We start from the raw sequence: 16,084 nt of genomic DNA, 5'->3' as shown, positions 1-16,084 counted from the left end.
ATCATTTTTATTGAAGCGAAAAAAGCCTTAAGGTCAAGAAAATTTCAAAAGAGAGAAGAAAAATGTTGACCAAAAGACAGATATTGAAAGTCGACATCAAATATAAATAAAAGTAATTTAAAATATATAAGTAAATGTAAATTTTATTTTATTACTATAATAATAAGAGAGTGTTATTACTTATAAGTTCTCGTGTGTTGAAGGTCAGAAATATCCATTTCCTACTGCATATTTTACTGGATCAAACAAATGAGGAGAACTAGATGCAGTTATGCATATCATCAATTATCTAAAGCCATAAATATGTTTATTTTAAATCTGGTGTCAACCCTGCTTTGTTAAGCTAATTGGATATATAGAGATAGTGATAGCGTAAAGATATAGAAACGAGAAAAAATACTTATTAAGATAGTACGGTGGATTTAGGATCTGTGAATTAAGATATTCAAATCAACAACCAATATACATTCACAATATAAAAAACTGATAATTGAGAAAAAAAGAAGTAAAAATTAATAATTGCAACATTAAACAAGTAAAAAATATTTTTACACAACCATTGAAGGTCAAATAAGTTTACAAATCAAAGAAAATGTTAATCATGTCAGTAAGAAAATTTTAAATCAACCTACAACAGCTAATATTTTCTTAAAAGTTATTATAGCTATCATCATAATTTTCATTTATTATGATACTGACATTGCTCCATGGACACAAGAATTGAAAGACGTCATTATTCTTATAAAGCCTAGATGTTCTCCTTCCGTTTTTCTTTTCTGTAACGTCTTTACTCTGTCTGTCCAAATATGTCTTTTTGGCTCTGCCCTCAAATCATAATACGTAAAAAGCAACAAATATTATAATAATTAACATAATATCTATTCATAATACTCGTATAAGTTTTTGTCCTGCATGGACTTAAGTTTCGTGTGTGTCTCGATTTAAGTTTCCTAAGAAATATTAGTTAACCTAATTCTATATGCTCGTTTTAATAAAGTTTCCTTTCCTTGATGTGTTATTGGCACTGCTGGTATAGTCATTTAGTTACCTTAGTGATTAAATTTTATTATTCTATTGCTTAAATCTGCCAGTAAAAAATGTAATATACCCAACTTATTAGTTTATTAGTCAGTAAATTAAACAAAATTATTAATTTTAACAATAATCACAATAGTAGCAGTTCAAGTAACGTGCCACACTGCCACACCCACATGACTGACGAATTGAGTTTTGAAGACTTTGTCGATATTTAAATTAAATGGGCATAAAAGAATTACTTTTATCATAAAATAAAATATAAAAAAGTTATACAATTATTTTATAAGTCAAATCAGTTTATACTTTCTTGAAGATCGATTCTATAACCTGAAAGGTAATGTTATTTTGATACCCAACAAATTTTTACACATTGTACATTCACTACTTTACCCTTTAATCTCTCTTTCTTTAAAAATACATAAATTAACATTTTTAATAACTAAAATATCCCTAAAAGTGAGTTGTCAAATGGTGCATCTATCTAGTGTAAAAAAAAAATCCCGAACCTGAAACATGCATAAACAAAATAGATACAGGAATGATGGTATATGCCAAATGGGATATTTTGAGAGTAGCTTTACTCTGTTTTGTGCTTTGACTCGTCCATAAGAACTACTGCACAGTACTTATTCATGACACCCTGGTCGTATGCACAGATAAGACTGTGTTAGGAATGAGCTCATTTACAAATCAAACCAGATTCACTCATACGGAGCTTTACCCCCATCAAACATCACTGCAACTGCTCCCTCTCAGTTCTTCCTCATGGAAACATTTTTTTTCTCTTCTATTAGTCCTGCCCTTGGAGTATGATGAGGAGAGTGAAACTCTCCGGAATACACATTGGTGTATCTAGCAGTACCTAAAGAGACCTAGTGTTACTTACATTAAGGCTATTGGCATATACAAACTCGAACTAGTAGCGTACTTTAACTTGGGTCTCAATAGTTTGAGAATGAGAACAACCAAATACGAGATGAGATGTATATACTTGAGGAGACTTACACGAATGTCCCCAACAAAAGACTAGATTGAAATAGAACATGAAAGATTGTGTTCCAAACATTTTCTCATGTTACAACATAACTTAAAACTTAATGTAATAGTTATCAAGCTAGTTCAGAGGAATCATGTGAAAATACAATCTTTGAAGAAGGGTGAATAATGTTGCCACTACAAAACTTATACAGATTAATGGCTTCACAATCATGGGACAAAAACTAGACAGTAAACACATTTATAGTTTTATTATTTTACACTTGTGAATGGCTGAATACGATAAATATTTGAAGTATCAGTGCCTTCATTATTCTGCATTGAATATGGAAATTGCAAAGCAAGCAGCATAAGAACGAGGGAATAAAACGGAAATGAAGAAACAAGAAGAAGCACAGCCATTGAAGTTGAGAAGCTAATTTGGAGTGAGAGTGCATTCAGCAATTTTCTCCCAAGATTTGAGCGTTTTGTCTTCAGTGTCGGTTTTGTACAAGGCAACACGAGTTATCTCAAAGGTCAACCCAGCGAGTGCGTTATCAATGGCATTTACCCTCTCTTGAGCCTTTTGCTTCTCCTCATCGCTCAAATCTCCGTAGAGAAGACTCAAGTGCGGCATGTAAGCTGCAGAAACAGGAATCGAATCATCAACGTTTCAAACTAAGAAATTTCTTTCTCTTGTGGGAGAGTGAAAGGAAAGTTACGGGTGGAGCTGGCGTAGCCGAAGTGCGTGCAGTAGTGGGCGCTGGTTTCGAGGAGGTGAAGATCGGGGCGAAGGAGGAGATAGACGCACTGGTAGAAGAAGGTGCCGGTGGCGACGCGGTCGACGGTGACGTTGAAGGGCCTGAGGGCTTGGGAGGCTGATCGTAGCTTGGCGAGGGCGTCATCGGCGGTGAGTTTGATGGCTCCAACGAGGGTGATGTGGGGTTGGAAGTGGGGCCCGCCGAAGTCAGATCGGAGAGCGGTCATGACGTTGGCGCATCTGACGTCGACGTCTTCCGGTGGAATCGCCCACACTGAATACACGGCCTCGTTTGCCATAATCGAAATTAAATTGAATGAAATTGGGTGGAAATTGATTGGGATTTAGATTTAGGGTTGCTTGATTCAGATTTGCAAGTTGTGCTAAAAATTAGAAAACAGTTCCCAGCTTCCAAGGCAATGTATTAAAAAACAAAAGTCAATTTGTGTAGAAAAAAAAAATCATTTTTGAAAGAAAAAACATATAATATATAATTCCATTCCAAACATTTTGTCAGTATTTGTATCTGAATTAATAAACCAAACAAACCAAAGTATCTTCATTAACATATCAATAGATAACAGAGACATATTACGCTCAAGAACTACAAAAATTCCTTTGAGAGGGAATATAAACACTATAATTATGAGGTTATGGAGGGTCAAAGTTTTAATTCTTATACGAAGATATACGAAGATATGTTGTAAAGCTTGCTGCTCTTGTATGCAGAATGTAATATTTTGGGTCTGTTGATGTACCCTTATACATGTAAGAACTCAATGATGCTATTAGGTGCATCATTCGATAAGGGACAATGCAAATGGGAAATATTAGGATTGTTACTCGAATAATATTGAGTGTAGATTTACTGTGACAAAAATTTTGACAATCGCTTTTGAGAGTTTCATTTGTTTAGAAAGAGACTCATGAGTCTACCTGTAAAATATTTTCTGACATTCAAATCAATAAAAAGATTAAATTTTTTATAAATATGGTGAGTATGAGTATTTATTTAGTGAATATGTTTTGAAGAATATTAATTATATTTATAGAATCAACGTAAATAGTTGATCTATGTTTCTATTGAGATAATACTTAAATATATAATAATAGTGTAATAAATAATAAAGAAATGATAAATAATAACTATAATACAAAACTATCGATATAATATGTGATCATGTAAGATCTTTGGTCAGACTTAGATTGACTTGTGTAATTTGTAGATGGTTTGTCTATTTAACCGAGCACATGATATGGTTGGACCATTTAGTCGTGTTTGTAAAAGGATTGGTCATTCCTTCGAACTCGTAAAAGGTTTGGCCATTCGGTTGAGTTATGTAGGAGTATTGACCATTCGATCGACAAATCTTAAGTAGATTGGTCATTTCGTCAAGCTTTAAAGTAGATTGGCCATTCGACCAAGCTCTTAAGTACATTGGCCATTCGGTCGACCTCTTAAGTAGTTTGGTCATTCTGTCGAGCTCTTAAGTATATTGGTCATTTGAATGAGCTCTTAGACAGATTGGCCACTCGGATGAGCTCCTTGAGTGGCCATTCGACCAAGCTCACTAGGTATGAATGTTTATGAAGTGAATATTCATTGAAAAATATTAATTGTATTTATAGGATAAAGATGGATCGTAGGCCTATGTTCCTGTTGAGATAATACTTACTTAAAACATATAATAACAGTGTAGTAAATAATAACCATAATATCAAACTACCGATACATGGATATGACCCAAATAGACGTAGATTTGAGTTGTTCCATAATAAAGAGACTTAAAGAACATTATTGGATCGTACTCTTTAATATGTCTATTAGGTCGGATATGAACTATTAAAGTCTTTTTTTTTCTTCTAGAAGACATCTTTTCCATGAAACTAATCAAACTAGAAATTTCATATTTTCAATCTAAAATTATAATATTTTTTATTTATGGATCTTTGTGACTTATAACACTTAACTCTCATTGCGATACAATGTACATTTTTACTCACTTCAACTTCAAAACTCACACATCCACTCTCACACAACCAACGCAAAAGACTCAGGATAATTGAAAGGGAAATTATATCTTAACACCATCTTTTCTTACTTCTACTTTACAACCTCTTTTAATAAAAAAAAAATATTACGTTTTACTAATAAAAGTAATATTAACAAAATTTTAAGGTTGTTAAATGGAAGTATTAAATAGAGTGTTAAAATAATATGGTTTGAATAACATCCTACACTACTTATGTACTTGAAACAATAAAACTATTGATTGTGTGACAATTCTTTGAACGTGGGAGATCAACTTAAACAAGGCATATATCTAAGTCAATAACAAAAATAAAAAACAACATAGATATTGATTGACACTGTCTTCCTTGCAAGCCATTTCATATTGTTACATAAACCATCCACAATGACAGTCTAAGTTTGGTTCCATTTAACAATCATCAAACATGTATCAAAAGCACATGTTTTTTAGTCTATTTGGTTCATTTTCTCTATCAACACTTTCAGGAAAAGAATTATAAGAAGGAAAAATCAATGATTTTCACCATGTTAGTTTGCATAAACTAATCTAATTTCAACCTATAAAAAACTTGTTTTTTTCCTCTCCACAAGTGCATAAAGTAAAGTTTATTCAAACAAACCATTCATCAGACCTTGCAAACATAAGGAAAATCAATAGGCAAAGCCAACTCCAAACCAATTAACGTAATTCAAAATTGCAAGAGATACTAAAAACAAAGAAAAACAAGTTGAAAATGGTGCATCAAGAGATAGAAAACCAACGTAGGAATTTAAAAATATAATGGAAAAACCATGTTGGGCATGGAAGAAATCATAGAAATAAGTTACCCATGTTTATATATATGAGAGAAAAAGGAAGAAACTTACAAGGTCAACAACATTGGATTTAGGACCATAGTTAGCAATTAGGAGAAAATAGGAAGTAGTAACAGTGGCTACAATCATGAGCCTTTTCACCAGTTTCTCTGTTCTTGGATTCATTAGACTCAACACTAATGATCTTCACTTCAAATCAAACACTACAATTAGGTTCAAGCTTGAGATTTCCCAAAACCTATTTTTACTTTGTTCACTGTCAAACTTTCTCTGCAGAAAAAACATAATATTTTAATTCCTCCAAAATCAAATTTTACTTATAACCCCATGTTGTTATTAAAGAATCAAGTACATATCAATGTTGAATGATGTAATCAAAGTACTTCAATCAAGTTCTTATTCAAATACATCAGCAAAGGATATGACAGAATAATTGTTGCTATTCTTCCTAATAACACTCAAGCCTACTCATTATCTCAGTCATTATATGAGATCAAACAAAATTTCGAGGTAGATACATCTCTCCATGTGAAGCATGTTGGCGAATATTTTCTTTTCCTGTTCTAGCAGTGGAAAGATTTTGTTTTTTCCATCTTCAAGGTGAACATGGTGTATATTTTAAAGATGAAGACGACATGATGACATAATTTCTAAACCAAGCATTACATAATCCATGTTTACAGCTTGGATGGAGTGCAACAAAAAATTCCAAGAGGCTATAACTATAACATACAATTTGTTTCCCAATTTGTTTATGTCAAGAATGATAGATGTTGGATACCTAGAGAAAGAGGAAATACCATACGAAGAATTATTCACAGTATTCATTGAAGAAGAGTTTTTCGAAGATTTTACCGAAAAACTTTGTTGAGGCTGCAAATCACTACCGAGTGTAAGAGCTAAGCCCCTTTTTGTGAAATTCCAGTTTCAACCAAAATGCATTCATTCAGACGAATCACAAAATTCTCAACTCAACTGTAATTTCAATCCAGATTTAGTAACAAATCCAATGAAATCGTGTAACAAAAATAAATATATCTATTAAATATTTATTTTTTTCTTCTCATTACTTTAAGCAAGTATTCATCGTTATCAATACTCTTAAAAAATATATAAAGTATAAAAGAGGTCAAAATTCAAATCTGTGTAATAATGTTAAATAAAAACCAATACAATTATTTTTAATAAAATGACAGTAGTATAATAATAATAAATAATAATAAATAATAATAATAATAATAAATAAAAGATATTAATTAGTGAAAATTATGCTCAATCCAAACATTTTTCGAAAAATTGGAAAAAGTAGATTAATCGAAGCGATGTTAAGAAAAAATAAAAAGAACATTACGGAAAGAAAATTTAGAGAAGTGCATTGAGCGAAACCTGAAATCGCAATTTGCTAGATTTGCTGCCATTTTAAATGAGCAAGGAAGAGGCGCTTGCGGCTGCTGGAATCCCAAATTGTTTGTTTTGTTTTCTCCTTTTTGAAAGGAGAACAGAGGCTGTTACGTAGTTGGTCAAGTGAATGGTCATAAGATGATACACGTGTTCATATGTTTGAAAGTTATTATTTTCCCTTTTTGTACTCCCAACATAATTATTATATCCTATAATAATTTCTTTAATTTTATATTAATTACTACTCTTTATATACTTACATTACAATTAATTATTCTAAATATTGTTAACGAAATTTAATATAATATAATACAGATGTTAATATATAAAATAATTATTTCTAAAATTACTACAACATTAGTTATTCAGTTAAGTTATTCTAAATAATATTAAAATATTAATATAAAATTAATATTATTAATAATAACAATTTTTTAAATTTATTATTAATATCAACTAAATTATACTTAATGAAAATATTCCAAAAGAAAGAATATTTATATAAAAAAATATTAACTAATAGTTATAAATATATTTACTTTATACATAACTTATTTGTTTTATTTTTAAAATTATTTATTATATTTTATACCTTTCAGATTCAACTAAAACCTTATTTAATAAAATATATATTTTCTAATATCAAATTATTCCATAATCTTTTGTGTTTTTACTTTTGTTTTTTGCTATATATAATTTTATTAATCAAGTTGAGTCTAATTTAAGACAAATTAAATAAGATTAACATAACTTATGTTGAATTAAGTTAAGTTGAATCTATGTTGATCAAGTTTAGTCACATACATTCGAGGTCAAGTAGGATAGATACTAGACATGTTTGATGTAGTCTTAGATCAAGATGAATAGAATTGACTTAAGTCAAAGTCAAGAAAATTAATCAAGTTGACCATAAGTAAAATTAGGAAATAACGAATTGAATTATGTTGGTGTGAGAATCTAGGAAATTAGTTTTAGAGTAGTATGAAAGTTTAAGAAGGAATAAATAATTATGTTTAAAAAGTTATAAAAAGATTATAAAAACTTAAGTTTTCATTTCTTAAAACAACAACCATGTTTGAAACTCTTTCCCTATTTTCTCTCTATTTTCTCTTTAATTCCTTGATCACCTTTCATCCTTTTAAAGATTGGAAATCGTAGAAGTGTTCCTCTTGGTGAGTACTACAAAAGCTCCCCATCAATTTATTTGTTTGAGTAAGTCAATTTTTTTCTTCCTTTGAGCTTTAATTTGATTTGAGTGCATGCAACTTATCTTGGTTGCATGTAGTGTTTTTATGCCCAAATTGAGTTTATGTTGACCTATAAGTTGAGTGATATAATTCAATTGTCAAATTAATGTTTTTTGGTGTAGACAGAGGATGCTTTGAGTTATGGATTGTGTGGGAGCATACTAGAGCCATTATAGGAGGTCATCAAATAGTTGAGAAAAACTAATCATTTAAATTGATTTAAATTGAGAGTTTATAATCTAAATAACAATTAAATTGTTTGGGAATCTAATTGAATGTAACTTTGTGGTTTTTATTTTTATGCTCTATGTTGTTCTTGGTAAGGACATGCTTTAGTTTATGATGTATTGCATGATAATGAAACATTTGAGTTGTTAGCCTGTAAGAACCCTGAATAAAATTTATATGGTATGTTTTGAGAACATGTTAAGGCATAATTGTAATGGTATTGAGAGGGTTGGGGCTTTAGGCTAGAATTGAATATAAAAAGAGTTGTATAGAACAATTCTTGATAGAAGCTAATTTGCTTGTAAATTTAATGTTTTGTTGTTGAAAGATAAAAATGGTGGAATAATTATAGTGAAAGAATGTTGCTAAAGCATGACAATTCCTTACGACAAATATGTAAGTTTAATAAATAATGTCAGTAGTTGTGATATTTTATTTTGTACGGAGAAAGTTAAGAAATTTGAGAGGAAGAAAATTTGTTATGTATTGTGAAATTATCAAGTGTAGGTGAAATGGTTGGATTAGACTGGTTGAATTATGGTTAATATTGATAATGTTATGAAATTGGTATGAAAGTGGTGATTAAAGAGTTAACTTAGTAAACACTTTGATGAATGAGTGTGATTTATGCGATTGTGTGACTAAGTGATTTCTTGGGATAATGTTAGTGTTTCTGATGTACTAAGGTGATTTTATTTATGACCCTTATATTATATTAAAGTTAAAGCTTAAACATATTTGACTCATGAAAAATGTGTTTTATGACTTAGGAAAATTGTGATTGATGGTTAGATGGGGATGAAAATTATTTAAAATTAAATAAAAATGTCTTACATTGTACTAAAACCAGTTTTTGTTGCATCATCGTTGGCAGCGATTACCTAGCATCGGGTAGTAACTTTGTGTAACTTCTTCTAAAAAAAAGTAATTGATATTTTACTAAATAGTTTTTCTTTGCATGCCATAAAATTATATTTAGGATTATATTGGGTTATGTTATAATGTATGATTATTTATGAAAATTTCGTGTCATATAGTTGTCTAATTAGTTATTTTCAAGGGGAAAGCTAACCTAGGTTGACTTCAAGTGTATTGGAGGGGCCTTTGAGGGGTGAGACTATTGATAACATTATTTTGACCTATTTTGTGTGTATGTTTCAAATAGTAAAATCAACTTCTTTATAGTTTTTATCTTGTTTAATCCTCAAGTTTATCTTGTTTTGCATTGTTTTTGTATTTTAGTTGTTTTATATTTGTTTACCTCTAATACCTATTTTGGGTGTGTAAAATAAGTTAATAGGAAGCAATTCTAGTGGAGAAAAACAAGTTGAAACTCAAGGAAACATGATTGGATAAGAAAGAGTGATTTTTAGACAAATACCCACTCCAAAAAATTGCACCCAATGTTGTAAATGTGAAGAAAAAACTCACCTGTAGGGTTATATTACTATAAACCGCCCCTGGAGGAACAAAATATAACAATTGGGTGCCAGAAGGACTCTCTAGGCGAGCTAGCTCCTCGGTGGACAAAAATGCCAACTCAAACCTCTAGTATTCAAGTTGCTAGGCAAAAATATGACTTGCCCAACAAGTTACAAGTCAGAGAGCATCGATTTTTAGGCCTCACTAGGTGAGAATGAAGTTGTTGGGCGAGTTTGTCAGCCCTGATACGCGAAAGTGGGTATTTAATCATGTTTTTCAAGGGTTTTTGGAATTCTTTCTTCCCACACTTCATCCTTCTCCAAGAGCGACTCAGAGAGACCTTTAGACGCTATTTGGGGTGTTGGGAAGCTCTCCCTTCTTCTCCTTGAGCTTCAATCTTTATCAATTGTCATTTTTCTCCTTTTGGGTTGAAGAGGAAGATGGGTTAAGAATTGGAGATGGAAGTGCGAAGAGAAAGTGCGATTGAAGCATGGAGTAGAATCAAAGAACTTTGTGGAAGGGCATGCATCTCTCTTTGGTTTCAATTTCTTCCTTATCTCTTCAATTTGTAAACCTTAGGTTCTCCACCGTGCAGAGCTAACCCTATTTGTTGAGATTAGATGTAATAAACTGAATCTTATGTATTTTTTTTATGTTAATACATATGTTTTTTCATTTCAAAGTTAATATTTGATTTCTATGCTTAATGCTTCTTGTGACTTGATCATTCATGGCTTGAGGTGTTTGAAAATGCCTTTTGAACCTAGAATTGAAATTGAATACCTAATGAAGCTTGTATCTAGGGATAGAACATGATTTAGTAGTAATCTTAAATACTCTTGAACTTAATGCATAATTGCTTATGGAGGATTCCAAGAATTGGAACTTGATGAGTTCTCATAGGTTCAAAGTCACTAATAATAGGATTTGAGTAATCTTGTGAGTTGATTTAGACATGAATTTAGAATTGAGATGATTGTGTATGAATAATGGGTATGAAGTTGATGAAATCTAATCTTAACAATTGTAAATACTTTAAGTTAAATTTCTTGGTGCACACCTATTGTTTGATAAAAATACAAAAAGAGTTGCTTTATATTTTTATAATATTTATGGTCTAATTGAGTTGTGAATTGTGAGAGTTGTTATGTGTTATACAAGTTCTTGTGGAAAGAACGATATTTATTACTTGCTACGTGCGACTAATACACTTGTTGTTTTTTCCTAACAATTATCTTAACTCAACTAGTATCTCACTCGCATAGAGTCAAATATCTAGGTGGTGTGAGTCGAGGGAGGTTTCACATGATACACAATATGATATAAAAGAGAATCATACTTACGAAGCTAGTGGGGTTAATCCTAGCATGACTTGGTTGGAGACATTGGTCCTGAATGTTGGAATATCACTAAAGGATTTGAAAGCAAGCATGACAAATGTAGAATTTCACAAGTCCATTTAATACACTAATCTTTCCGAAACAACATCTAGATATATTCCTTTGTTTAAGTTATGTTATAAAAATGTGATTGAGGTTTTGGAGCATAATTGTGTGGACTAATGTTGGATTGTTGATTTTAATAAATATGAACAATTATAGGTTTTGGTTGGATTTTATAGAAATTGTTGAATGATTGAGTAATTAAGGAATGATTGATGGGATAAAAACGAAGACAATATACACGTATAACAAAATAAATTTCATACAAAATTTAATCATACAATTTTTAATTGAGCAAAATTTCTTGATCTTCCCGTTAGTATAGTTAGTATATGAAAGCTATTTGTTTAAATAACTTATTTATTACATATTTAAAATTTTCTCATACTTGTTTTTTTTTTCTTACTCTGTTTTTTTAAATGTGTTAGTTTACTATGGTGTTTTGTTGGTATGTTGTTTTAGATTTTTTTTCCTCCAATGTTCATATATTAAATACACGAGTATTAGAGATTTTTCAAACACCAATAAAATGAAACTTAATTTAAAAGGAGTTTAAAATTAACGCATGAGTTATAAATCAAATTAAGATTGAAACATCTTATGAGGTACAATGTATCTTTAATTGTGAACCGATAACTATTATAAGAGTGATGATATTTTGATATTATAAAAGAAAAAAAAAATACTCATTTCACAAATATATATATATATATATATATATATAATTTTGTTTTCGTTTTTAACATTAGTGTATTGAAAAACAAATTTAAATCAAATACTTCTCCTATTAAGTAAAGTTGAAAATTTATTAAACTTATTTTTTCCTTTTTTAATTTTATTATATTCAAAATTTCTCAAACAAAATATTAACTTAGATACTTCAATCATAATATCTTAACTTAAAATATTAAATCACAAAAACACCACTTTCATACCAAAATGAAATAGAAATATAAAATCCTACACTATGATTTTATCATTTTAAATTTAAAAATGAAAAACTATTGACCCCACAATTTAACTCATCTCAATAAGCCTTAACATTATTTCAAAGGTTAAACCAGAAGAACTGTTAGTATTCAGTCCTCTGAATTGCCACTGATAACTACAGGGTGTTGAGATCTGTACTTGTACCTCTTTGAAACGAACAAATAGACAGAGAAGTTGATGAAGCTGAGTATGGAAAGGAACAAAAAGAACAAGTTAAGATGGTTTCTGTTAATATTGTTCCCTGCTAACCAACCTCCACTTGCAGTAATATTCTTGGTGGCAGTGTTCACGATTTTCACCAACATGGAACTTATAAAATAGCCAATGGCCATAGAGCACCAGAGGAAGCAGGTCGATGTGGATTTAAGCCCTTTTGGTGCCTCTGAATAGAAAAACTCAAGTAGCCCCACGTAGGTAAACATGTCAGCTATGCCAAATACAAAATACTGAAAAGAAAGCCAGAATATGGTCAGTGGCAATGGCTGTTTTACTGGCAATGCATCAAGCATGTTGTTGTCTCTAGCAACTCCTTTTCTTTTCACCTCTATGATTGCTGCAATGGCCATGGAGATGGAGGAAAGGATTAGGCCAACTCCTATGCGCTGCAAGTGAGTAATGCCGGTGGGAATACCAGTGAGTTTACGTAGAAAAGGAACACAAATGCGATCATAGAAAGGGATTATAATGATCAAGAAGGCAACTGGGATGATTGGTAGGGATGCAGGTGGGATGTTAAAATGCTTGGTGATGCTTGTGTCCATGGTGGAGCCTTGTTGGACAGAGAAGGTTTGGAGTTGTGCTAAGCAAAGGGTCATTATGATTGAGCAGCAGAATATAGGGAGCATGCTCAGAATGATTTTGGCATTTTCCACTTGTGTCACTCTGCATAGTTTCCATGGGTTTGATGCCTCTTGTTTCTCATCTTGCACATCAGATTTTCTTTGAATAGCTGCTTTGTCCAAGAACCTATGCAGAAGAATATTAAAACTAAATGCAGTGGAATTGGAGTGATATATATATATATATATATATATATATATATATATATATATATATATATATATAGCTGGCAGAAGAAGCTTTTATTTTTATAAAAGATGAAATCTAAGGCCTTTTACTCTAACCATGTATCATGTTAGTGCTTTGGCTTTCATCAAGTAAAATATGCACATATCACTAATTTTAGTCACAAGTGAGATTAAACCTGAAAGTATCTGTATGAGGTTGATACTCTACTTCCACTGCAGCTTCTTTGTCCTGTTCAATCTCATACAATTCCATAGGATCTTCAGGAAGGGGAAGGTTTCTGTTGCGAATGGCTGCTATGTAGACCTGTAAAAAAATAGAAGCCAACAATTTAAAACAAACAGTTTGATCAATGCAACAATGATCAAAGTTTGAAGTACTTAGACAGAGATATCAAGAATTTGTGTAGTCTATCTAAACCTGTATGATCTGGATAATGCCGTTTTTGGTATTGGGAAGATGAATTCGGTAGAGTGGCAATCCAAAGGCAAAGATTATGGTGGCGAGAAGAATAGCAACAGTGGAGATTCCAAAACCCCAGTCCCAACCATTGTGGTCTTGAATATAGACATTAAACGTTAAGCTCACTGCTCCACCAATGCAAACTGCTAACAAGAGACTGTTGAAGAAGCTTGACATTTGCATTGCTTCTTTGGGGTCTCTCTCATCAAATTGATCTGCACCATGTGATGGCAGAGAAGCCTTCAAACCTGAACTGCCAAATGCCAACAGGTAGAGGCTAATCAAGAGGAATGCTTCTTGCTTCCCACTCAGCTTTTCACAATCTGCATTTTTCACATACACGTTGCAAATATCGGGCTTCAGGCTTCTTATGTGTGCCTCAACTGTAAGCAATGATAGTCCCTACATTATAATTCACAACATTACTCATCTGTTTAAGATTTTAATGAGCCAGAATAAAAGAGCTTTTGAGCTCATCCACAAAATTCATTTGGGAACTATACTTTTATATAAAAGGACAAAAATGAGAATTTATATACTCATAAGATAGTGGACGAAAAAATTTGAAGGTGGAAGAAGAATTTGCTGAACAATTAACGTGTATAGAAATAGTGAGTCACAAATTACAGTAAAATGAGCACCTGGAACAGCGAAATAAATATATAAAACTATTTGTAAACCAGAAGAATCGGTTATTCCACACTAAAATCAAGTTTACTATGCAATTCGATTCAATACGCAATTCCTTAGTTACGCTTCTTACTTAGCAGTGGCTACATATCTTTTCACACACTCAGGTTTTCATATTTATAGTACACTATTATTATCTTTCTTTTCGTTTCCAATCATTTCGTCTTTTACTTCTCGTATTTTTCTCTTTTCCTTTTATCTATCTCTTCCCACTCTACTCTTAGAGTCAAAGGGCCATTATTCCTTATCAAACCTTGTAATTTCAGTCATATTTGAAAAAAATGTGTTTTTTTAACATCCCAATTGTAATATATATATAATGAATGATTAATAAGTTGTACTACTATGCAAAGGAAAGGTAATTTTGGATCTTACCAATGACTCAAAAAATCCAGAAATAACAACGCATTTGTATCTGCCAATCCAAGTATCAGCAATAACAGCAACCACAATGGAGAGTATGTAACTAACACCCATGTAATTGGTCACCATGTTAGCTGCATCTGCTAGTTCATAATGCATAATTCCATTGAAGTACGACACAAAGTTCACTGCTAGTGATAGAGTTGCCATGTTCTCCATAGCAATTGCGGCTGCATCCAAACCCAAATACACTATGTACAATTAATTAATCTATTTAAGCATCAAACATATCACAGTATATATGTAATGAAAGTTACATGGTTAGTGATCATTCAATTAAGGATTTCTCTTTTTTCTGTTAGTTTTTTCTTAGTGGTATAAGTAACCATGGTATCACTTCAGCAATTATTAGCTCCCACGTTGCAGCTAACTAGACTTTGACTCCAAGAGAAAAAGTGAAGATGGAATTCATATTCCTTGCTCTTGGTTAATCCACAAACCTTAATTTGTATTGTTTCATTTTCATGTTACTCTTTTGGAAAATGTTCATGAACTCATACTGCACCAGTTCTAGCTTACCAAGTACGAGCAATGAAACTTTCATCCCTCCATGTTTGTGCTTCAAAGCTTTTCTTCCTTTCCAATCAACCTTTCCATCAACCACCTCTGCTTTCTCCTCCTGCATCCACTTCACATTCCCATCAACAACACGATTTTCCTGCATGCAAATGATGATCAGAATAAGTGGCATGCTATGCATATAACTAACAAAGGAAAATAAAAATGAAATACCATGGTTATGCAGAAAGGTTTTGAATATAGCCAATTCAAAAAGAAAGAGAAGTATGGTATAACACTATAAACCATTATCTTCCTTATATAAGCTTCATCCTTAGCGATTTACATGTATAAAAGATAACTATGCACTCACCAAATGAGCGATGGTGACTCATAATAGGGTCACCATCATATGTTGGCCGATGACCAGTTCTACGGAAGGAGAATGTGCACTGTTCTTGGTTGATAGCGAATTGAGTTACATGAAATTTGCCGACTCTCCCACTGTAAGATTCTAATAACAGCACCAACACAAGAAGCATAATGAAGAGTACAAAATTTTTCTTATTTAATTATCTACGTCACAAGGTATTTTATCATCTCAGGATATCAGCATTCGTCACAACATATGACT

At 31.6% G+C, this 16,084-nt stretch overlaps 2 protein-coding genes across 5 annotated transcripts; both read right to left on the bottom strand.

The window, feature by feature from the left end:
- Positions 1-2,166: 2,166 nt before the first annotated feature.
- LOC148202090 (cyclic phosphodiesterase-like) lies at positions 2,167-7,150 on the bottom strand. 4 transcript variants are annotated; one of them, XM_088109960.1, is made up of 5 exons: positions 7,008-7,150; positions 6,477-6,596; positions 5,673-5,891; positions 2,736-3,060; positions 2,167-2,655 (listed from the first exon to the last, which is right to left on the bottom strand). In XM_088109960.1, exons 3-5 carry the CDS (start codon positions 5,784-5,786, stop codon positions 2,450-2,452), a joined length of 645 nt encoding a protein of 214 aa, XP_087966086.1. In that variant the 5' UTR covers positions 5,787-5,891; positions 6,477-6,596; positions 7,008-7,150; the 3' UTR covers positions 2,167-2,449. The 4 variants fall into 4 exon arrangements, with proteins under 4 accessions (XP_087966086.1, XP_087966088.1, XP_087966087.1 ...); XM_088109962.1 differs by lacking the exon at positions 5,673-5,891 and having other exon boundaries at positions 2,736-3,181; XM_088109961.1 differs by lacking the exon at positions 6,477-6,596 and having other exon boundaries at positions 7,008-7,132.
- A 5,227-nt stretch (positions 7,151-12,377) lies between these two features.
- LOC124835423 (protein NRT1/ PTR FAMILY 4.5-like) lies at positions 12,378-15,604 on the bottom strand. Its single transcript, XM_047310352.2, has 5 exons — positions 15,472-15,604; positions 14,905-15,122; positions 13,798-14,241; positions 13,556-13,683; positions 12,378-13,317 (listed from the first exon to the last, which is right to left on the bottom strand). Exons 1-5 carry the CDS (start codon positions 15,575-15,577, stop codon positions 12,441-12,443), a joined length of 1,773 nt encoding a protein of 590 aa, XP_047166308.2. The 5' UTR covers positions 15,578-15,604; the 3' UTR covers positions 12,378-12,440.
- Between the last annotated feature and the right edge of the window lie 480 nt (positions 15,605-16,084).

The sequence above is a fragment of the Vigna umbellata genome, chromosome 3, assembly GCF_029865625.1.
Source record: "Vigna umbellata cultivar VRB3 chromosome 3, Vumbellata_1.0, whole genome shotgun sequence".
In the NCBI taxonomy this organism is placed as follows: domain Eukaryota; kingdom Viridiplantae; phylum Streptophyta; class Magnoliopsida; order Fabales; family Fabaceae; genus Vigna; species Vigna umbellata.
The sequence above is the reverse complement of the archived record's forward strand: the minus strand, read 5'-3'. Positions and strand labels throughout refer to the sequence as shown.